The following is a 22,528-nucleotide window of genomic DNA, read 5'->3' on the forward strand; positions in this document are numbered from 1 at the left end:
CAAAATTAGGACTGTAAACTTTAATTAATTTCCTACAGCTGTTGTTCATTGTTATATTGTAAATTACAGTATACACATTCCAAAATGTTGCAATATATATGCAGAGCTGAGAGTATATACTTATTTAAACTTCATCTGATTTTAAGGCTGCAATCCAAACCTGTGTAGGATCGTGCCCTGAATGCCTTTTAGTTCATGTCTTCAATTACAGAATCTTAAATTAGGTGACAGCCCCCGGAAGAATTATCATTATTATTACAATAATTATGAATGGCCATCAACCAATTAGATGCCAATTTGAATAAAAAAGGTTCCATCCAGTGTTGTTGCAACTTAAATCCAGTAGGTCTATTTTGGAAACAATCCAAAAATCATTGGAATAGAGGATTGGGCATTGGTAGTTTGCAGAAATCTTGAGTCCTAGTCACAACATCTCTGTTCATTGTTCTTAATAATTTCACCTGTTCAGCAACCTTCCCCAGCCATAGGACTGTATATCTTAGACTACAACTCCCAAAATCCCCAATGGCCAAATGATGGGATTTGTAGTACAACAACCTTCTTCAGCCTGGAGAAGAGGAGACTCAGAGGGGATATGTTGGCGTCATACAGGTATGTGAGGGGATGTCACATGGAGCTGGGTTCACCTGTTCTCCCCTGCAGAGGAGGGCAGGACATGCTCCAACGGAGCAAAGCGCAGGGAGCCAAGGTTCCATTCAGATGCCAGGAAGCACATCCTGACATTCAGGACCCCGAGGGTGTGGAGTGGGCTTCCAGGGGAGGTTGTTGAGGCCCCATTGGTGCAGGTGTTCAAGGATAGGCTGGACGTCCACATGGTGGGCATGTCGTGAGTGGAGCCAGCTGGTGCCGGAGGTCAGACTAGATGGCCCGGGAGACCCCTTCTGACTGTTTGCTCTGCTCTGCTCTGTTTCTATGTAACCTCTGGGAAACAGTGTCATAGATGGATGGAAACTGGGACAAAAGATTTCCTATGCCTTTAAAAACATAGAAACAGAGCAAGTCAGAAGGGGTTGCCCAGGTCATCTAGTCTGACCTCTGGCTCCAGCCAGCTCCGTTCACGATATTTCCTTTTGTTTAAGGAAAGACAGGTGTAAAGTACATAAGAGAATCCCTGCTGGATCAGATCAAGGCCATGTTGTCCAGCTTTCTGTTCACACAGAGATAGACTAGTTGTCCATGGGAAACCATGATTGCCAACAGGACCCATGTACCCATGTGCCCCAGCAACTGCTGCCTCTGATACTAGAGGTAGCACATCACCAACAGAATTTGTTACCTTATCCTTCATGAATTTGTTAATCTCCTTTCAAAGCCATCCAAATTGATGGGCTTGTTACATACATACATGTGACTGATATCCATAGTTCAGCTATATACAGTGTGAAGAAATACATCCTTTTACCCGTCCAGAGGTTCCCACCAATCAGCTTCAGGGGATGACCTCTTTGGATTATGGTATTATAGAAAAGACAAAGAAAAGCCCCCATTGACTTTCTCCACTCCATGTATAATTTTGTACACTTCTGTCATGTCTCCCTTACTTGCCCCTTTTCCAAGCTAAGCAATCCAAGAAGCTGTAACCTTCTACAAGGAAGTTTTTCCATCCCTTCAATGAATGTAGTTGCCCCTTTCTGCAGTTTTTCCAACTCGACAATATTCTTTTTAAGTAGACCAGAGCTGTACGCAATATTTTAATATTTTAAGTATGGTCACTTCATATGTTATAATGCACAGGGGGCCTTATGAACTTCCAGAGGTTTTGAACCAACTTGCAGCATTCCTGACCACCAGCTATGATTGCCAGGACTTCTGGGAGTCCAGAACACCTGAAGATCTACTTTTGCCTTGCTCAAAACCCAAGAAACATGACTTTTCTTAATGATTGCACCTTTTGTCACTTCAGTGATACTGCACAATGCATCTATAGGATTTTGTCTAGCACAGATGTATAACTTTTGGAATAAGCTCCCCAAAAAGGTGTGCCAGGCACTTCCTTAGCATTTTTTGGCACCAAGTGAGGGTCTTTTTATTTTCCCAGTATTTTAATAGTTTAACTTTTAAACTTTGGTTTTACCTATTCCATTTTATTCTGTATTGCTGCTATGTTCCTGTGCTGAACTGTAGCAATTGCTATTGCTATTACAGTTTTATTCTTTTAAATTCATATTTGTGTGTATCTTTTAAACATTTGTTTATTTTTAACTTGTTAACTGCCTAGAGAGCCTTGGCTATTGAGTGGTATAAAAATGCATTAAATAAAACTTCTGAACGAAGAGGTCCAATATAAATGAGGCTAAAATTCTGTGCCCACTTAAGGATGAAGTCAATGGGCATTACTACTATGCAGACATCTATAGGATTGCACTATTACACCCAGTAACAACTCAAAACTAAGGGCCAAAATTGTTTCTTTGCATCTAAAGTACATTTTGCATCTGGTCTGACTCTCAAATATCTTATGGTGAGAATGAAAGAAAAAGTTTTTTCTCCTTCTTTACGTCTCACCCAAATTTTTATTTTATAGGTGCTTCTATCTAAAACTCATTTTCAATGCAAGCCTTGAAAAACAAACCACAGGCAATTATTGGGTTGCCCCTGGATTGCTTAACCCATAAGCAACCCAGTTTCTGGGTTCACACATTAACAAATAATCACAAACAAATTATGAGCAGATGGCTCATATATTCTGCTGAAATAATGCAGGAATAACTGCCATGGCATGCAAAGCAGTTCACTGTGCACTTACATTCTCTTTAGCGAGATAATCTTGAACGCTATCATAGGAACGTATTACTCCCTGACTCGCCACATCGGACCTGCAATGGCACACTAAGAGGTGTTCGCGGTGGTTGCCCTTCAAGTGTGAAATTCTGTTTCACTGCACATTTGTCAGATCCAGAACCTGTACCTCTTCACAAGGAAATGCAAGGCTTCTTTCTCTCTCCAGCCCTCTCCCTGTAGTCAGTCAGGCTTTTTTTGTCTAAGGCTAGAATAGAACATTCCAGCTGAGCTATTCAAAATCTTAAAAGACGATGCAGTAAAAGTGCAACATTCAATATGCCAGCAAATTTGGAAAACTCAACAGTGGCCACAGGATCCCAAAGTTTACATTCCCATCCCAAAGAAGGACAATGCCAAAGAATGTTCAAACTACCGCACCATTGCACTCATTTCACATGCTAGCAAAGTTATGCTCAGAATCCTACAAGCTAGGCTCCAGCAGTATGTGGACCGAGAACTACCAGAAATACAGGCAGGATTTCAAAGAGGGAGAGGAACTAGAGATCAAATTGCTGGATCATGGAGAAAGCTAGAGAGTTCCAGAAAAACATCTACTTCTGCTTCTTTGACTATGCTAAAGCCTTTGATTGTGTGGATCACAACAAATTGTGGCAAGTTCTTAAAGAGATAGGAGTACCTGACAATCTTATTTGTCTCTTAAGAAACATATATGTGGGTCAAGAAGCAACAGTGAGAACTGGGCACAGAACCACTGATTGGTTCAAAATTGAGAAAGGAGTTCGGCAAGGCTGTATACTGTCACCCTGCCTATTTAACTTCTATGCAGAGCACATCATGAGAAAGGCGGGCCTAGATGAATCACCAGTTGGAATTAAGATTGCTGGGAGAAATATCAACAACCTCAGAAATGCAGATGATACCACTCTCATGGCAGAAAGTGAAGAGGAACTAAAGAGACTCTTGGTGTGGGTGAAGGAGGAGAGTGCAAAAGTTGGCTTGAAACTCAACATTAAGAAAACTAAGATCATGGTGTCCAGTCCTCTCACTCCCTGGCAAATAGATGGGGAGGAAATGGAGGTAGTGTCAGATTTTATCTTCCTGGGCTCCAAGATCACCACAGATGGTGGCTGCAGCCAAGAAATTAAAAGACGCTTGCTCCTTGGGAGGAAAGCTATGGCAAATCTAGACAGCATACTAAAAAGCAGATACATCACCCTGCCGACAAAAGTGCATATAATCAAGGCTATGGTTTTCCCAGTTGCAATGTATGGTTGTGAAAGTTGGACCATAAGGAAGGCTGAGCGCTGAAGAATTGAGGCCTTTGGATTGTGGTGCTGGCGGAGACTCCTGCGAGTCCCTTGAAAAGCAAGGCGATCAAACTGGTCAGTCCTAGAGGAGATCAACCCTGACTGCTCTTTAGAAGGCCGGATCCTGAAGATGAAGCTCAAATACTTTGGCCACCTAATGAGAAGGAAGGACTCCCTGGAGAAGAGTCTAATGCTGGGAACAATGGATGGCAAAAGAAGGGGAAGGCAGAGAATGAAGTGGATAGATGGAGTCACTGAAGCAGTTGGCGTGGGCTTAAGTGGACTCCGGGCGATGGTGGAGGACAGGAAGGCCTGGAGGAATGTTGTCCATGGGGTCGCGATGGGTCGGACACGACTTCGCGACTAACAACAAAGCATAGAACAGGGGTGGCTCCATAAGCTGACTGCCAGGTGTTTGAAAGCCACAAGAGGGCGCCCGTGAGGCGAGCGCTGGCAGCCAGTGTCAAGGTGGCGGCTGTGGGTGGTGAGCCGTGAGCTGCAAAATAAACTCCGCCTGCAGCTCCCGAGCTTCAGTTTGGCCACACCTGGCGCAGGATATCCAGCAGTGCACAAGTAGCTAGTACTTGTAGCAAGTAGCAAGTAGCTATGCTACTCTAGTAGCATAGCTCCTACTAGAGTACAATATATTTCCATGCCAATAAAGCTATACTGGGGGTCATTGTCTATATTATTATCCCAGAAAGTTAATCTCATTGAATTCCCATTCATTTCAATGTGCCTAACTCTAGTTGGACTAACATTGGAAACACAACCCACAGCCAACACAGTTCCAGTCAATGCAAACCCAAACAAAACCAAGAATCTGAACCATCAACCTGAACATCCGCATAATCATCATCAGCAGCAGCAGCTTAAAAGAAAACCTGAATATGGTCTTTAAAAGTCTGAATAAACAGAAAAAGAATCGGCCAGGCGCCTTTTACTCTTGGCCGGGGTTTTAAAATTGTCTTTAAATGTTATTTTGTGTTATTGTAATGATTTTTTTTTTCATTCTTATTGTTTTTATCTATTCGATTTTACTGTTTTATATTTTGTTGTGTAACGCCCAGAGAGCTTCGGCTACAGAAGGTATAAAAATGAAATTAAGAAAAAGAATAAGAAAAATAAGGAAGTGGAGGAGGAGGAAAAAGAAAAAAGCCGGCGCCGGGCTGGTCTCCCCGCTGACAGGGGAGCCTTTCCCTGCCCACCCACGCTCACCCACGCTCACCCACACAAATCCCTCTGATTGGCGCGCACTGGAGGCACGAGGGCCAGTAGGCGAGGCCACCGCAGAAAAGGAGGCGACGGCGCGCATCCACACATGCGTTTCGATGCGCGCCTAGTCTGACGGGAGTCGCTAGGAGGGCAGGGACGTGCTTGTGAGCGCTGCGGCTTCGGGGAAGGTGAGTGGCGCGGCGGCGGGGTTTACTTTTCCTTCCGCTCCACTCCGAGCGACGGCTTCACCGCCTAATGCCCCTTGCGACGAGTTCGGCGAGGCCCCTCTTGCTTCACCGCCTAATGCCCCTGGGAAAAAAGAGCGGGAACGATCTCTGAGATCGGCTGGGCGCCGCTGGGGCCTTTCTGTGCGCCTTCGCTCGATCCCCATTCTGGGTGGCAGGTACGTGACACTGCAGCTGCAGCATTCGCAATAGCAGGATGTCTGTTGCAGTGACGTCTTGCTTCTGGGAGGAGCTCCGGAAGTGCTGGTGAAGAGATGATCTTAGGTTGAGAAATAAACGATGAAAATGACTAACGTCGCGTCTGGATTTGAGATTTTTCCTGGCTTCCGTGGGACTCATTGGACTGGTGGGAGCCAGTGTTGTGCCGTGGTTAGAGTGTTGGAATAGGATTCAGGAGATTCGGGTTCTAGTCCCCATTCAGTCATGAAGCTCACAGGCTGACTTTGGACCGGTTGCAGCCTCTTAGTCTAACTTATCTCACAGGGTTGTTGTAAGATTGAGTGTCGAGCAGGAAGTTTACAGGCAGTGGGACGTTGGCTACTGTAGCATACCAAAAAATTTCAGAAGATCAGTCTGTGTTTATAGACTGCAGCAAAGCGCTTGACTGTGTGGACCACAAAAACCAATGGATGGCCCTGAAAGGACTTGGTGTGTTTCAACACTTGATTGTCTGATGCATAACTTGTATTTCTGACAAAAAGCTACTATTAGGGCAGTGTATGAAGAAACAGAATGGTTTCTATAGGCAAAAGTATCGGGCAAGAATGCATTTGGTGTCCCTGTCCAGTCTGTACACAGAACATGCGGTAAGGAAAGCTGGGTTTGGATCAGAGAAAGGAGTGAAAATGGGTGGGAGACACACCAGTCATTTGGGATATGCAGATACTGTATTACTGGCAGAAAGCAGCAATGAATTGAAACAATTACTGATTAAAGTGATGGAGGAAAGTGCAAAAGAAACTGCACTGCACATTAAGAAAACAAAAATCATGACTATACAGTAGTCACAGTAACAATAAAGAAACTGAGATTTTGAAAGATTTTGCATACCTTGGCCCAGCCATCAATTCAAATTGTACCTGCAGGAGACAAACACTGGGAAGGAAAGCAATGAAGTCCTTGCATCAAGTGTAAAGACCTTTCGCAAGAGGTCAAGGTCATCATAGTGTATTCCCAATCGCTATGCACGTTTGTGAAAGCTGGACAGTGAAGAAAGATGATAGAAAGAAAATTGATGCATTCCAAGCATGCTGATAGAAGAGAGCTTTGCGAAGACCCTGCTTAGACAGAGAAACCAACAAGTGGGTCCTAGATCAAATCAAGGCAGAACTTCTCTTGGAAGCAAAAATAATAAAAGTGAAGCCAATGTTCTTCTCACACATCATGAGAAGATAAGACTCATTGGAGAAGACAGTCATGCTAGGAAAAGGCAGAAGAGGAAGAAGAGGACCAGATACAGGATGGCTCATTCCATAAAGTTACCCTAACTTTGTAACCTGCCCAGGGAGCTGTGTAGCTAATGGGATGGGCTAAAAATCCAGTTAGTAATAATAAAGGAAGCCACAGCCTTGAGTTTGCAAGAACTGAGCAGAGCTGTCAAGGAGAGGACATTTTGGAGGGCACTTATTCATAGGACCATCATTAATCAGAGACAACTTGATAGCATGTAACAATAGCAACATAAATGTAATAAATCAGCTCGACTTCTGAGTAGATGTGCCTAAGAATGCAATGTTATATAAATTTACTCAAAAGGAAGCCCTCTTGAGGTCAATGGGACTTACTCGCAGGAAGCTCTGTAAAGGATTGCAACCTTAATTTTCTCAGTTTTAGGACCATAGATCCTATACTTTGTATAATTACTATAGCTATACCTACCACAGTTGCAAAGATCAAGCAATACATTACAATTGTGGGGGTTTGCTTGACATTTTTTCTTAAATTTATATTGTAGAAGGTAAGCCCTGGCTCATTCCAAACCTTGCCAGGTACAATGTCAGACTTTTCTCATGGTGCCTTTTCTTGCTTCCTCCAAACAGAATGGCTGTCCCAAATCCAGAAGAACTGAAGGCTTTCCGAATGGCCTTCCAAGAAAAGAATCAATCCTGTTTCATCCTGGGTGCCTCTGGTGAAACTGGGAAAGAGCTGCTAGTTGAGGTCTTGCAACAGCAGGTGTTCTCCAGGGTGACGCTGATTGGCCGCCGAAAGCTGAACTTGCAAGGGCCGCTTTATGCCAGCGTGGTAGGAAACCCAAGCCAATGTCCAGTGGCATTGATGAATGATGAATATTCAATATTCATCATTCATCAATGATGAATTAAACAGTCATCATTGAATATTTTTGCAGAATGTATTTCCCACCTTTTTTTCCAAGTGGGGGGAAAACAACACAAATGTAAAACTTTGTTTTAAAAAATGTAATAACAACAACAAGCAGAAGAAGAAGCTGAAGATAACAAAAGCAGAGCAGATTATCTCCCATTCAGATAGTTTGGAACCAGGCCTTCTTCATTCATTTATTTACTTTCATATAGCATTTTTATACTGTTTAGACAAAAAGCCTCCAAATGTGGCTTGCAACAATTATTTTTATAGGTTTGATTATATTTCCACCTCTCCTCAGCCAGAAATTCTCCCAGAGCAACTGACCTAGTTTCCCTGCCCACAGATTACAATGTAAAAAGGCTTGACACACAAGGAAAACAGATTGGAAATGGAGGAGCAAAAAGAGACTCACTTTGCTTCCCCTCAGTACAGCCTGCTAGAATGGCTGCCAGTGGTGAGAGCTGAAAAAAGAGAAGACATTTCTTAGGACAGGATCCCCACAGGCTTACAATCTAAAAACCATATCACAAATGGAAAGGAATGGAGAAGGAAAAGCAAATTCATGCAAGACCTACTTGGTTTCAAATTTCAGCATATCATGGGCAGAGTGGAAGGTCTGTGGCTTCCTCTTCCCTCCAGTGGGCTCAGCAGCATTTTAGAAACTGCTGCCTTCTCCAATACTGCCCATTATTCCTCTTGCCATGGCATAAAGTCCCTTGTCCCCTGGGATGTGAGAGTCATATCAAGGCTTCTAAGTAAGAGTCAGGCATTTCTGTTCTGATGGGGATGGGGGAAGACAAGGAAATGTCTGGGTTTACTTCCTTGCTTGTTGAAAGCTCCATTTGTCCACCTGGATCTTTCATTGATTCTTTCCTGGTTTTGGTTTCTTGTTTGGGCCATCCCTGCAGAGCCAAGAAGTGGTTGACTTTGAGAAACTGGATGAATCTGCTGCTGCCTTCCAAGGCCATGCCGTTGGATTTTGCTGCCTGGGGACAACCAGGGCCAAGGCTGGAGCGGTGAGGAGCCTGGGCCAATGGGGCAGACAAAACAATAGCTAGCCTGTGGGTGGAACTGAAAAGGTGGCGGGACTAGCAGGAGCAAGAAGCTGTAGGGAAAGGTCCATTCCAGAGTTGGAGGATGGAGCCCATGTGGCAGTGTGGGTGACTTCCTTTCCCCTGTCAGGTCTGTGAGTAGGGAGGTTGAAATGGAAAAGTTGGAAGGAATGAGGGAAATGGGCTAGTCTTTGGGCAGTGGGATGGGAATGGATGCAAAGTTTTTGAAAGTTGTTGTCATTTTCACTTAAATGCTGAAGCTGTCTGGGTGGTTTATTATATGTGTCCACCACACTTCTTCCAAGACACTCTGGACAACATGCATGGGGCTGCCTCATTTTCCCACCTCACATTCAAGCTGAATTCATGGTTACAGCTTTCAGGGCTGACTAGAGATTCACTCCTAGTCTCCCCAGGCCAAAACTGACTTGCCCAGTCTGTATCCACTGGTTGCATTTGTCCTAATAAATGAAATCTTTTGAAGTGTGGTCTTTAAACATGGGCTGACCCACCCCAAGCCCTTGAGATGAAGACATTTTCCCAAGTGTCACTTTTTCTCTCCATCCTCAGGAGGGATTCGTGCGTGTCGACCGTGATTATGTTGAGCACTCTGCCCAGCTGGCCAAAGCTGGTGGCTGCCGCCATTTTGTCCTGGTGTCAACCAAGAGCGCAGATAAGACAAGTGGCTTCTTGTACCCAAAGATTAAGGTGTGTCCTGCAGAGAAGCCCTAGGCAGTGTGTTTCAAGGTGGGAAATGTTAGTGGAAAGTAGGAAGTTTTACTCCTCACAACAACTGTGTGGGGTGAGTTAGGCTGAGAGTTGGCAATTTGCTTAAGGTAACCAAAGGAGCTTCAATGGCAGAGTTGGGATTCAGACCTGGGTTACTCCAGCTGTAACCTGATATGCCAAACAGAAGCAACCTCAGGTCTGTGAAGTGCTCAGGATTAAATAGAAAGAAGGGTGTGTTCTGACCATCGGGCCTGATCAGGCCAAGTACTTTAGGATACTTAGGAAAACACAGAACCATCTGTGTCAAAGATAACAGCTGTTTATGAAATACAAGGACAAAATGTGCGTGCAGACAATTAATGAACACACAAAGCATACACTCCTCTAGCTTGTTGGTTCCCTGAGTAGGTTGGGGGGCTCCCGAGGTTCCTGGGTGAGAGACATGACCCCAAGCTGAGAACAGGAATGGCTCCTCTTCCTCTCTCTCACTATTCCAGAGTCAGTCAGCACCCCACCCCTCAAGTCTCATCCCAAGTCCTGGGAACGAAGCTGTCTCAGTAAGTCAAGCAGCTCTGCACCCACCTGAGGGCAGCCTTATTGCAGGAGAACTGGGCAAGGCAGCTGCAAGGCGCTCATGTCTGGTGCTCCGAGAACCAGTTGAAGGCCAGGAGGCCTTGGCAGGCTTTCAGGAAATGCTGTTGGCTCATGAACACTGGGAAAGTTCACTGTACTGTGTGCTGAACCTCAGTAGCTGCCTCATCATTTCTCCAGTAGGACCTGACTAGAACAGGTGGTGTCCAGCATTCCTGCGAAAATAGGAAGGGGTGCTTGCAGGCTAGAGACTTGCCTCTGAGGAGGGTACTCCGCTCATGATGACATGTAATTGGCCTAGTGTTGCCAGCATGAATTCTACCAAGAAGAGGTCTGGCTCACTGTGCCCTCACATGCCATCATGACAACAGCCCCCGGCCTCCTTGCTAGGTGCCACTTCCCTGCTGCTTTAGCCTTCTTTGCTGAACCTCACTGACTGCAGCAGGATGCATTTCCATGGAGGAGAAAGCGCTCGTGGCTGATGGGTCCTCTGTCAAGAGAGGATTTCAGCCCTTCGTGAGCAGGAAGGTCAGCCCTTTCTTGCCTGTGATTTGGGATGTGGGCTTTGCAAGCAGATGTCTCCTCTGCCACCAGCTACTGTTCCTTGGAAGCACCCTTGGATCCATTTGAAAATTGGACTATTGGACTTTGAGTTCTCTGGGCATGTGTCTGTGTGACACAGAGAGAAAGGATCTCACCTTTGGCCCAATTTCCTCTCCCCGACACAGGGTGAAGTTGAGGAAAAGGTCCAAGCACTTGGATTTGAGCGGTGCTCCATATTTAGGCCAGGGTAAGTATTGGGAAGTGGGTGGGCAGGGGCAGGTGACCGAACAGCAAACATTCCCCTGCTGATTGCCATGCAGAGGTCATTAAAGAATGTCAGCCACACCACAGAAGAGGCAGTGGAGTTTTGGGAAGCCCTTTTAAGCCCTGGCCTACTGCAGATCTCTTCTAATTTGAACCTTCCTTCATGCAGGAAAACAAGACACCCAAATGCCCATTTGGACTTTGACTAAGCAAACCAATGTGCCTTCTTTTGGCTATAGGCAATAGGACTTGCCGTTCTGAGGAACTTCCCAGCTTCATCTCCAGGAATGTATATAATGCCAGTTCAGTCACAGTGGATTGGTTCCCTCATCTTCCTAAGCTTGGTGCCATCCAGATGGTTTGAACTTTAACTCTCAGCTTTCTTGGCCATTGGCCATGCCCACTGGGGCAGATGGGAAGAGAAGTTCAAACCATCTGGACAGCACCAGATTACAGAAGTGAGCTCAGAGTGTGCTTCAACCACCTTTTTCTAATAGGTGTGATTTAGGGAAGTTGGCAAAACTAATATTTTCCCATCTTTTCATGGGTGACTTCATGTGAAATAGTAAAATAAATTGACGATAATCAGGAATGTGGAACCAGGTTCAAAAGGTAATATGGGCATAATGGGGTGTGTCTTGTTCAAACGGTGTATACCCAAAGACTTTCACAATCCTTTTTATTTATTTACCCAAGTATCTGAATGGAGTTCAGGCAAGTATGTGTCACCGAACTCAGCCTATCAACAGCTTAGGGTGAGCCAAAAGGAGCCTGAGACGACTTAGAGCCAAACCAGCAAGGCCCAAGCATTTCCCATGTCTATTTCTTATCTGCTTGAGATTCACACAGGCTTATGTTCTTATTCCCTGCACATTTGCAACTTTCATGGTAGCTATAACCAGTTTCCAGTGTCCCTCTGATTACTGGATTCGAGGTCAGGCTAGCTTAGCTGTGGGTTACACAAAGTTCATTTTGTTCTTGTCCCTCCCTCCTTTCTAAGACAGGAAATCAATATGGCTGTGTTTTTTTCTATGGAGACTCCCTCTGACCAACTATTTTTGGGGCCTTCCTCTCGCCAACTACTTTTGGAGTGTTTTGGGATGCTGCGATTGGCAACATATATCCCTTGCTACCTAACCTCTCTTTTAGTGGGTTAGTAGGATGCAGCCAGCACAACAACCCTGTGAGGCGGATTAGACAGAGCTATTCATCTATTGAGTTTTGTGGCTTAGCAGGGATTTCAACCCTCATCCTCCCAGTTCAAATTCTATGCTCTTACTTGTACAACATTGGCTAGGAGTGTCCCATTGCACCCATTGCATTGGCCTCACCACACTTTACCTAAGTAGTATGGAGGTAAACATTCCCTGGAGCAGCATGGTGGGAATTCCAATAGCAGCAGCAGTCAGTCCTATGGAACGTGCACTGCCGCCTCAGCTGCCATCAGTGGGACATTGTGACTTCACCATGGCATAGCTGTCCAGGACAGATACAGAAGAAAAGCGCCATCTAAATCCAAGATAATTATACACATCTGTGGTTCCAGTGTCTCCACAGATGCTAGCAATCTATCCTCCTCCTGCACTAATCTATTCCTCAGTAGCTCGATCCTGATCTAAAAGGACCTGCCTGCAGCATTACTAGTTTGGGGAGTAGTACAATCTAGGCTTGCCAACTTCCTCAGGCTGCCTTCTCCTCCAGGGTGCTGCTGTGTGACCGTCAGGAAACCCGACCTCTTGAATGGATGACCAGGAAAGTCCTAGGGGTGGTAGCCCACGTCTTCCCCACAGCTCTGTCTGTCCCCACGGTGACCGTGGCCCGGGCAATGGTGAACCTGGTGATGATGCCGGCAAAAGAAGGCCAGAAGGTGGAACTGGTGGAAAATGCAGCCATACATGCCCTGGGAACAATTAAATAGTTGGGAGTTTTGCTTCCTGAATGGCAAAGCGGTGAAGGGTGCCTCATCCATTCCTAGGCCCAGGTTCCCATTTTTCCTCTTCCTGTGGAGGGTCCTCCAAGCAGTGAGACCTTGTCTGTTAATGTCCATCCTACATTCTGCATTAGCTCCTGTGTTCTGCATCTCCGTGGAAACTGCAAACTGCCACTCCTCTGGCAACAGCCATTTTGAATTGAACAGAAGGGGTAGTTCCCAGGCTTAACCTCTGACTGAGATACAGGCACCAGTCAAGATTGCCAGGCACGTCACCGGGTAGCCTGGCTGGGAGCAGAGTGTGCCGGCTGTGGGGCTGTTCCTCTGTACATTGACCTCCATCGGTGCTGTTCATTCTGTGAGCTGTCCCATCCCATCAAGCAGTAAAACAAGATGCTAAGTTGTTTGAAAGAGCTAATCCTCTGGAGGGCCTGTTTGGAGTTGGTACCTGCTGAGGAATATGGCCGAAACCACATGTGCCTTGAAATTCTGGTCCCTTCCAATGACATGCCATCTGTGCAGGGTGTCTGGGGCAGTCATGTATGAATGTTTCAGTCCACTTCCACCACACTCAGTCTCTACCAAGAATTAACTGATGCCTTGCTAAATGTTACCTGTGACAAGGAAGTATTCACCATCCTAAACATTCTGCTCTACACACTTTTCAGCTATGTTGCAATTTGATTTGGGCAATCCAGATTTCTTCTTATACCAAAGTAAATACTTGGTTCCTTTGGGTGACAGTGAATAAGGGAAGCTTTTCTAATATTTTTCATGTTTATTCTGAAATGATATACAATTTGAATGAGGGAATCTGTATATATGTGCAGGTGACTCGAACAGACAGCCTGGTAAACTTCTTCAGCATCATCAGCCTGAGGAAAAAAGGGTATTTCTTAATTATTCATAGTCTTAGAGGAAAGGAGTTTCTTAATGTGCAGGCTTAATACTATCCATATAAGCCCCACAATTACTTGTTCTGAAGCTGTGTTATAAGCCTCACAGGTCACTTCATGCCGGATGTGAAAATAAATTAATAATTCATGTCCTAGTATATACTAGCCCCATTCAAGCATTCTCCTCCTCAAATGGGGCAAGTGCAGATGCACTCTGTAGCTCTACCCTCCCTCCTTATCCCCATCGCTGGCCCTGTCCCCTTCCATGTGTTGATTTTCCTAGAAAATCATATTTCATATTTTTTGGCAATGTACAATTTGAAGCTGAAATCTCTGGGTGTGTCACATTTACACTGGATCAACTGCACTGATGGAAGGGGAATTTCCCGGCCCCTCCTTCCCAAAGCTGCCCTCCAACCCTGTGAAAATGCTACACATTCAGGAAATGGTAAATGGGATGCTGTGGTGTAGGTGGGAGGAGGTAAGGTAGAGAGACCTTACATGATGCAGAGCCCTTATTCTCCTAGATTGCAAGTAACTTGAAAGCATGGTTTACTTTTATTATCTAGCACTTTTTTGTGAGCTGATGTTAATGATTGTTAGCTTAGATGCCCTGCTAAAAAGAACATTTAAATGATGCAAATTCTGAGAACCAAAGCAAGCTGGCAAAAAATGTCCAATGAGCTTCAGACTAACAGAGCAATAGTTTGTGTAAATCTCTGAATTCAGCCTAGCAGCCTAGCAGCATTTCAGTTTGAATGCTGAATGAGGAACATCTGTTTTCCTTCTGAAATAATTTGAAAAGGCCTTAATGTTCTTGGTGCTCTTTAAAAAGCTTTAAATTTATGTCATTGCTGTTACATATTTAATAAAAATGGTTCTTAACACGACATTGTTCCTAGTGCATCAGTTACAACCTAAAATGTTATAGCTGCAATATGAAGGGTCAGTGCACAACAATATGTTAGTTGTAAACTTAGTCATACTTAGAGGACACTTATTAAGAGCAAGTGCAACCAATAGTGGATCAAATCCCAAAGTCATTAATTTTATTTTGCCTTACTATGTCTCAGCCAGTTTCAGGTTCCAAACATGAAAAGAACATATGAGCATTTAACAGAATTCAAATGAATAACATTAGGGATGTACACTTTAATTAATCGATAGTTTAATTGTTACAGTGTAGAACAAGATTTATACTCTCTACAGTATTTCAGTCTGTACCTAAGAGATTCATTTACATTTCATTTGATTTTATGCAAAATTGCAGAGAAGAGCAATTTTGTTGCCTGTAAACAGCACCTAGGCAACTGTAGGATATTTTGGATTCCAAGGTCTCTAGGTGGAGACAGAACTCTGCCCTTGCAGCTGGATATCCACACTGCAGTCCTCCTCCCTACAGCTGGCATGGAAAGAACTGAGCCAGGCTGGCAAATCAGGCTCTGAGAGGAGAAAAGAGGGCATTGTGTTGGGAGGAAACGGGCTACCAGGGTGTAAGCTACCTGATGGTGCTCTAGCCTGCTTTGCTCCCCCTCCAAATCCCTGTAGCTAGCTGACCCAAACTGGCTGTGTCTGATTAAAATACAGAGTGAGCAGTGTGAAAGGGCAAAGATTGCCTCTCCACTGCACTTTCTGCTCTGCACTGGATGCTTGTAAACCACTCCGTTCTTTTAAGGAGCCTCCAGGCCCAGCAAACACAGGATAGTTCAGTTCCCCCTTGGAGGTGACAGACTGTGGAAAGGGGATTGAGCCATGGAAAGGGGATTGAGAGATCTGACTGCTTGTGATCAGAGCTGAGACCAGGTGAACTAATTCTTCAAGACTTTTTCTGCCTCAGAGGCTGGGGCAGAAAAGGAAGCTTTCTGGCAGATGGGGAGGCAAGATCAGAGAATCAAGATTAGGATTTATTGTGAGCCTTTGCCAGCCTTTTTCCTGTCCCCTCAGAACTCAAAGAAGAGTGGAAAAGAATAGGAAAAGAAGACAGATTGCCTACAGCACTTCTTCCACCCTGCCAGCTTCTTGAAAGCTCCCAAGTTCAGGGGCTTCCAAGTACTGTGTTGGAAACCTAAATAGCCTTAGGTTATTTTCTGAGTTACAAGTTCATAAGCTGACACTCCCAAAGAGAAAAAACCCAAAATGAAATAGATCATCAACCAAAGAAACACCTGTGTAAATAGGAGGGCTTATATCCAATGCTAATCTATTTTGTTCCCTTCATTTCAGTGGGTCTTCTCTCGCTAAGAGTGAAAATCTTTGGAATAGAGGACTGGGGAAAAGTCTTGAGCTTCAGTTAAGATATCATTGCTCTTTGCTTTCATTGATTTAACATCTTAGGTCAGTCTACCGCACCTTGGGTCTACAGGTCTTAAACTACCACTACAATCGTCCCCAGCCAGCATGGCCAACAAGTCAAGAATTTTGAGACTTGTGGTCTGACAATATTGGAGAGCTACTCTTGATTGAATCAAAACTGAAAGCATCTGAAAAGAGGGTTTCTTATGTTAAAAGTTGTAATGACAGACTTTGCACTGTGAAAGGATACAGTTCAAAAGCAAAGGAAGCCACATGATTTTCCTTCATGATTGTACCCTACATTGCTTCCTTAACACTTCATGTGACATCTATTTGTGTATTTGTGTTTAGTATTTTCAAAAAGCCACCTTTCTACTGAAGCAGTTGGTACAGTAAGCTCCAATCAATTCAAGCTAGTTCTAATCAGGATTCTATGAAACACTGGCATATAACTTGGGAACCCTTGTGTCTGATGTTTGAAGCGAAAAAGGTTTTCATCCAATGTCCACTTACCTGAACTCAGTGTGATCTACTTCTGAGGACACCTATACAGAATCCTATTTAACAACTCAAAATGAAGACCAGAATACTTTTTGTGGACTGACTCGCTCAAAAAACTTAAATGTGAAGGAAGATCTCTCTTCCTTTCCGTGCCATCCAAGTCTTTTTTTATGTATTTGGGTCCCATAATTAATTTTCAAAATAAGCCCCAAAGAACTGAAATCATTCAGAGGAGTTAAATTGTTAATGCCTGACATAGACTAAGGATTATCTGATCATCTGAAAATATTGAGAGCATTCCAAACTGAATATTAGTGGTAGTAAATTTTGAAATGCAGGCACTTATGACAACATCCATCAGTTTGCCTCCAAGGGGAGTACAAAAAGGAAAGCAGCTGTGTTGAGCTATATGCACTTGCATGTACATGCACACAGAGAACAGGATTAGTAACATATCTTGTATATTAGGATTCAATGAGCAGGTTCAGATTCAGACAACAAGAGTTGAGAATGGGTTGCCATTGAACCATGGGTTGTTCATGTATTATCACATTCTCTGAACCCCACCAGGATAAGCCATGGAGAACAACCTACAGTTCACAACCCAGTTACAAACCATGGGTTCTCTTCATGGGTTGTTTGGAATTAATAGGCAATGGCCTGCTATCTTGGCTAGGTTCATACAACACACTAACCTGTGTTTCAACAACAATGCACTCATGCTGAGCCCTTGAGCGTGGGCTAGAGTTATAGAGCCAGAGAGTTGTCAAAAAGCTAATAGGTCTTACTGTCCCATTCAAGACAAAGCTATCTCAAAATATGTTACATTATGCTCTGGGTTGTCACAACCATATCGTGCTGATGAGTAAATCCCTCCCCCATACCACCAATCCAGCCACTGGTAGGATTGCAGTAAGTGGATAGGAAGCATGGAGTTCTGAGAGGGGAGGGCAGATGCCATCAGCACCCCAGTTAATTGAGAAGTCCCAATTCTAGAGACATTACATCATACACAAAGCAAGATGTGAGTGACCTTTCACAATTCATGCTCCAAATGAGCTTTCTTGCATGTATCATCTCCTCCTTTCCCAGCTTTATCTTTCCCTATAGAGATAGGGCATCCTTCATTAATGTGGCCTATTCTGCCCCTTCACTTGATTCCATAAGCCCTGAGTGCACCGATGAAGCCTGCCTTGCTCAAGTTCCCCTCCCATAGTTTCCCTGGCACTGCTGTGTTTGAATCACAGACTTGAGTTTGTGGGAACATAAAAAGTGATGGCACTTGTAAGGTATATAGATCTGTATTTTTTATTATTATGTATTATATTTATATCCTGCCTTTTTCCTTTCAAGGGACTTGGTGGCTTACATAATTCTCTTCCTCCTCTCAATCTTATCCTCACAACAATCACCCTGTGAGGTAGGTTGGGCTGAGTGGGGACTAGGACCTGGATCTCCCAGTCCCATGCTCTCACCACTGCATCACATTGGCTCTCACACTGGTTACCCTAAAAAGAATTATTGAAGTTGGTAGTTTCTGCAAATACTGCTCTTATTAGTATTTATTTATTTTTATGCTGCCCCATAGCTGAAGCCCTCTGGACAGTAAGCAACAGTTAAGAATTACAATAAAATGCATCTCTTAAAATGTAAAAACATCATAACATTACAATAATGTTTTAAACAAGATTTTAACAACAAAACAACTAAACGCACTAAATACCACTCAGTCTGCTGAAAAGAAGAACAGGTGGCAATAGCCCCCACCCACATGGGTTTCAGTGGCCAGATGATTCTATAATTTGAGGGCCACTACTAAAAAGGTCCTTCTTGTCAACATCAGTGGTGGCAGTCAGAGGAAGTCCGCAAATGTAGAGCCTAGTGTCTGAGCACAATGTTTCTGGGAAAGTGCTTCACTGGGTATTGTGGTCCCAAGCTGTGTAGGCTTTATAGGTTAAAGCCAGCATCTGAAATTGGGCTCAGATGCACATAGACAGCCACTGCAAGCAAGCCAGAATTGGTGTTCCGTGTTGAGGTGATCATTTATCAGTATGGCTTCCATATTTTTCGCAAACTACAGCTTCCAAACTGTCTTCAAGGGTAGTCCCACACAGAACAAATTGCAGAATTCTAGCTTAGAGATCACCAAAGCATAGGTTACTGAAACTGGGCTATCTCTGTCCAGATAGAAATATAACTGGGCCACCAACCAAAGCTGGTGGAAGATACTCTGTGCCACCTGGGACTACTGTGAGAAAGACAGATCAAAGTTCTGTGCTATGAACCTGCTCCTTCAAAGGGAGTGCAACCCCATCCAGAACAAGCTGAGGACCCTCCACCCATTCAAAGAATCAAATGCTAAAGGCTTGAATCCTAAAAGCTACTTCATGGAGAGGCCTCCTATCTTCCTACTGATCAGATGTTTCATGGCTTCCTTCACCTCCTTGTTCCTCAGACTGTAAATCAGTGGATTAAGAATGGGGATCACCAGAGTGTAAACCATGGAGACCACCTTGTCTTGGACTTGTGACCCATCCTTGGTCCATGGCTGGGCATACATGAAGATGGCTGTGCCATAAAAGAGACTAAGAGTGGGATGTGCAGGTAGACAGAAACTTTTGTCACCCCTGACTAGTGTGGCCCCTGAGGACATTCCACAGTACTTGTGTGTACGAGATGAAGATGATGGTGATGGTCACCACAGTGATAATGCTGGTGGAAGCAAAAAGAATGGTTTCAGAAAGCCAGGTGTCTGAACAGGAGAGCTTGAAGACTGCAGGGATATCACAGAAGAAATGGTTGATCTGGTCTGGGACATAGTAGGATAACCTGAAAGCACCACTGGTCTGGATGATGGATCCCACTGGGCCACAGCTGTAGGCTCCAAGCACAAGGCTGATGCAGCACCCTTGGGTTATGAGCAGGGCATAGGTCAGTGGGTGGCAGATGGCCAGGAAGTGGTCTTATACCATGGTTGCCAGGAGAAAGCACTCTGCAGTCACCAAGGTGGTGAAGCAAAACGTATGAGTGGCACAAGCCATGAGGGAGATGGAAGACCAACCCCATTGTAACTGGACCTCCATTGCCTTGAGCGCAATGACTGAAGAGTAGCAAAGATCCAAGAGTGAGAGGTTCCTGAGGAAGAAATACATGGGGTTGTGCAGACGTGGCTCAGCTGTGATCAAGGTGATTATCCAGCCATTGCCCAAGACTGTGAGCACATACAGGAGAAGGAAGATACCTGAGAAGAAGGGACCCAATTCAGGCTTCTCTATGAAGCCCAGGAGGATGAACGTGGTCACGGTCATCACATTCCCACCCTCTGTGAAGCCAGACTCGGGTGTAAGGGATCTGTGAATGAGATCACGGGTAGGGTGCATTATGATGTGCAGGTGGAAGGTTCTAGAAAGTCCCTAGGAAAGCAAAACATGAAATAGCAATATGGGTTAAAAAGTGGGAGAGAAATAACTGCTGTTTGTTGGCATATTAAAATGCATTTGAATGGATACATCTGCAGAACAGTCCACTGAGACAGAGCTTCATGCATACATATGCACACAGGTGTGCAAGAAAGCAAAGAAGGAAACAAACCAGGAATGTTTCCACGCCCTTTCCCCATTCTGCCTGCACATGCAAAAGGGAATGAGCACAGGGCTCTTCCCTTCTTTCAATACAGCACATGGGTCATTACATTTAATGCAGGTGTAGAAAACCTTTTTGGCCCTGAGGTCTGCATGCAGTGCCTGGTGGTGTGTTGGGGGTCATTTGTGTGCAACTGGGAAAACAGCCACCCCTGCCCCCCATGATCCCAGCTCCTTTTGGAGTTTCTGGGGAGTAGGATGTTAAAGCATCATATTGCCCCAGCAACCCCAGTTGGGATTGGTGCCCCAGCACTGCTGTGCAATAGCAGAACAATTCTACTATTCAGCTGAGGAAAATGGCTCCTGCAGGCCCCATGGAGAGCACTTGAGAGCTGCAGATTGCCCACCCCATCTTAAAAGCAGGCCTGGATTCCATTTCCGTATAGACATCCAACTCTTTGTTAAGTTCTACTGCAATTGCCTTTTGTCAGTGTGCCAATATGTGGTTGGAGGAGTGGAACCACTCACCCTTGATGGCTGCATTCTCACATTTCTATGTTCTCTGCTTGAGCAGATCACATTGTTTGTGTGCTTTAAGGTGAGAAAAGCAGTCACTGCAAACTGCTCAGGAAGGGGAGAGGAGTATTTCCCTTTGGGGGAAGTTTGCTGCATTTCCATGTGGGGTGGGAATGAGTGAGACAGAATGAGAAAGAAGTGGATTGAATGGAGGGTGAATGGACTGAATGCCCGTAGTGGAGGGAGTCTGCCCACTTTGGGCTGGTAACATGTGGTTTCCTCCCCAGACCAGGAAGTCTCCCCACCCCTGTTCCCCATCACATTAGATTTAACAGATTGGCAAAGCAATCCTAGGACAGTAAGACGGGCAGACTCAGTGGTGGGTGCAACTGCCTTTTCCTGCTTCACCAGGTTCATGTCGGGCAAAGCAGAAGATTTGTTCATTGGTCAGGAGCAGAAGCAGATGTCTGTTTTGTTTTTTATCTCATGGATCTTCTCATTTTTTGTCTTCTGTTGGTTCCAGTGGAAGAGAACTACTTGCACCAGCTTCTGTGTTGGCATGGTTCCCCTCTGATCCTCATTCCAAGGTCATGTCCAAAGAATGAGGGGGGTTTAGATGAACTGCCTCCCCTGATTCAGCCTGGTACAATCTCCTTCTGTCCTTACAGCTTTGCAGCAGCAGAAGCATAGCCCCAAAGGTTTCCAAAGCTAGCCAAGGAAGAATGTTTGCAGCAGATCCTCCTTTCTGTGCCTCTCCCTCTCTGCCTGCAGAGAAGTCTGCAACCTCATGGATACCATCCTGGTGTATATAGGACTGCACCTTTAAGTGTTTTGGTCTGATTGCATGAAAGTTAGTTGAAGAGTGCACATTTTCAAAAACTATCTCATTTGGATTTCAAGAGCCAAATTGGAAGAAATGTCAGTTCTGTAATTTTGCCAATTTAACACACTGTGGAAACTTTTTTTTTAAGCTATAGTTAAGCCCCAGGCAAATACTGGCACAGTGGATACCATGCTGCTAAGCGCATGAAAGATTTTAACTCACCTCTCCATGAATCTGTCCTGTGGATGAATCCTCAGAACCTAGTTCATCATTTACCTGGAGGGTGCAAAACAAAAAGCTCTAAGCCACTGATATTTTAAGCAACACAAAGATTCCAAAGTCCCACATGGAAGACATAGAATAGGAAAACATAAGAATATTCAATGCGTTGTTGTTTATAACATTTAAAAGAAATCATCCTTCCATCTCAAGCCACTGGATTAATTTATACAATAATCAACACCCAGTATCTTCCAATATAGATTTGTACTACCTGATATGTGATTTTGCTGCAATGCACTTATAGATGTTCTGCAATGGAATCACACAAACCTGGTTGAGTCATCAGTGTCTTGGGTAGAGCATCATACAATTACTAGAAACCTTAAAAGCCTGGTTAAAATGGCACTGAAGTTGTCAGAACAGGACAAGTATGGCATCAGGATAGAAGAGTGTAGTTTTGATCCATCCCCCACATGAAATCCAATGCAGATTCCATCACCCATATAGTGCTTCCACTCCTTGGGGTTCTAACAGGGACTTGGTGACCCAAAATGCCTCCAGGTTCATGTTACTTCCTTCTGACTTACTGTTTGTTAGAAAACTCCTAGGAATGAAGAAGACAGAAGTATGGCTAGTTAGAAATACCAGATTTCCCAAAAGAGGATCTGTAGTAAAATATAAACAAATGCACTGATACAGTGTTTCCCAGTAAGACACTCTCCAGAACTTTTGG

The 22,528-nt window shown here is 44.5% G+C and overlaps 1 protein-coding gene and 1 pseudogene across 2 annotated transcripts; one reads left to right on the forward strand and one right to left on the reverse strand.

Moving 5' to 3' along the window:
• Positions 1–5,382: 5,382 nt before the first annotated feature.
• HTATIP2 (HIV-1 Tat interactive protein 2) lies at positions 5,383–21,939 on the forward strand. 2 transcript variants are annotated; one of them, XM_044431469.1, is made up of 6 exons: positions 5,383–5,473; positions 7,570–7,771; positions 8,764–8,871; positions 9,478–9,615; positions 10,956–11,017; positions 21,274–21,939. In XM_044431469.1, the coding sequence occupies exons 2-6, from the start codon at positions 7,571–7,573 to the stop codon at positions 21,353–21,355; spliced, it is 591 nt and encodes a 196-aa protein (XP_044287404.1). In that variant the 5' UTR covers positions 5,383–5,473; position 7,570; the 3' UTR covers positions 21,356–21,939. The 2 variants fall into 2 exon arrangements, with proteins under 2 accessions (XP_044287404.1, XP_044287403.1); XM_044431468.1 differs by lacking the exon at positions 21,274–21,939 and adding an exon at positions 12,736–14,750.
• Positions 19,034–20,033, reverse strand: LOC123024058 (annotated as a pseudogene).
• Positions 21,940–22,528: the final 589 nt, after the last annotated feature.

Source organism: Varanus komodoensis, unplaced genomic scaffold, assembly GCF_004798865.1.
Source record: "Varanus komodoensis strain SLA01 unplaced genomic scaffold, ASM479886v1 scaffold22, whole genome shotgun sequence".
NCBI classification, from domain to species: Eukaryota; Metazoa; Chordata; class Lepidosauria; order Squamata; family Varanidae; genus Varanus; species Varanus komodoensis.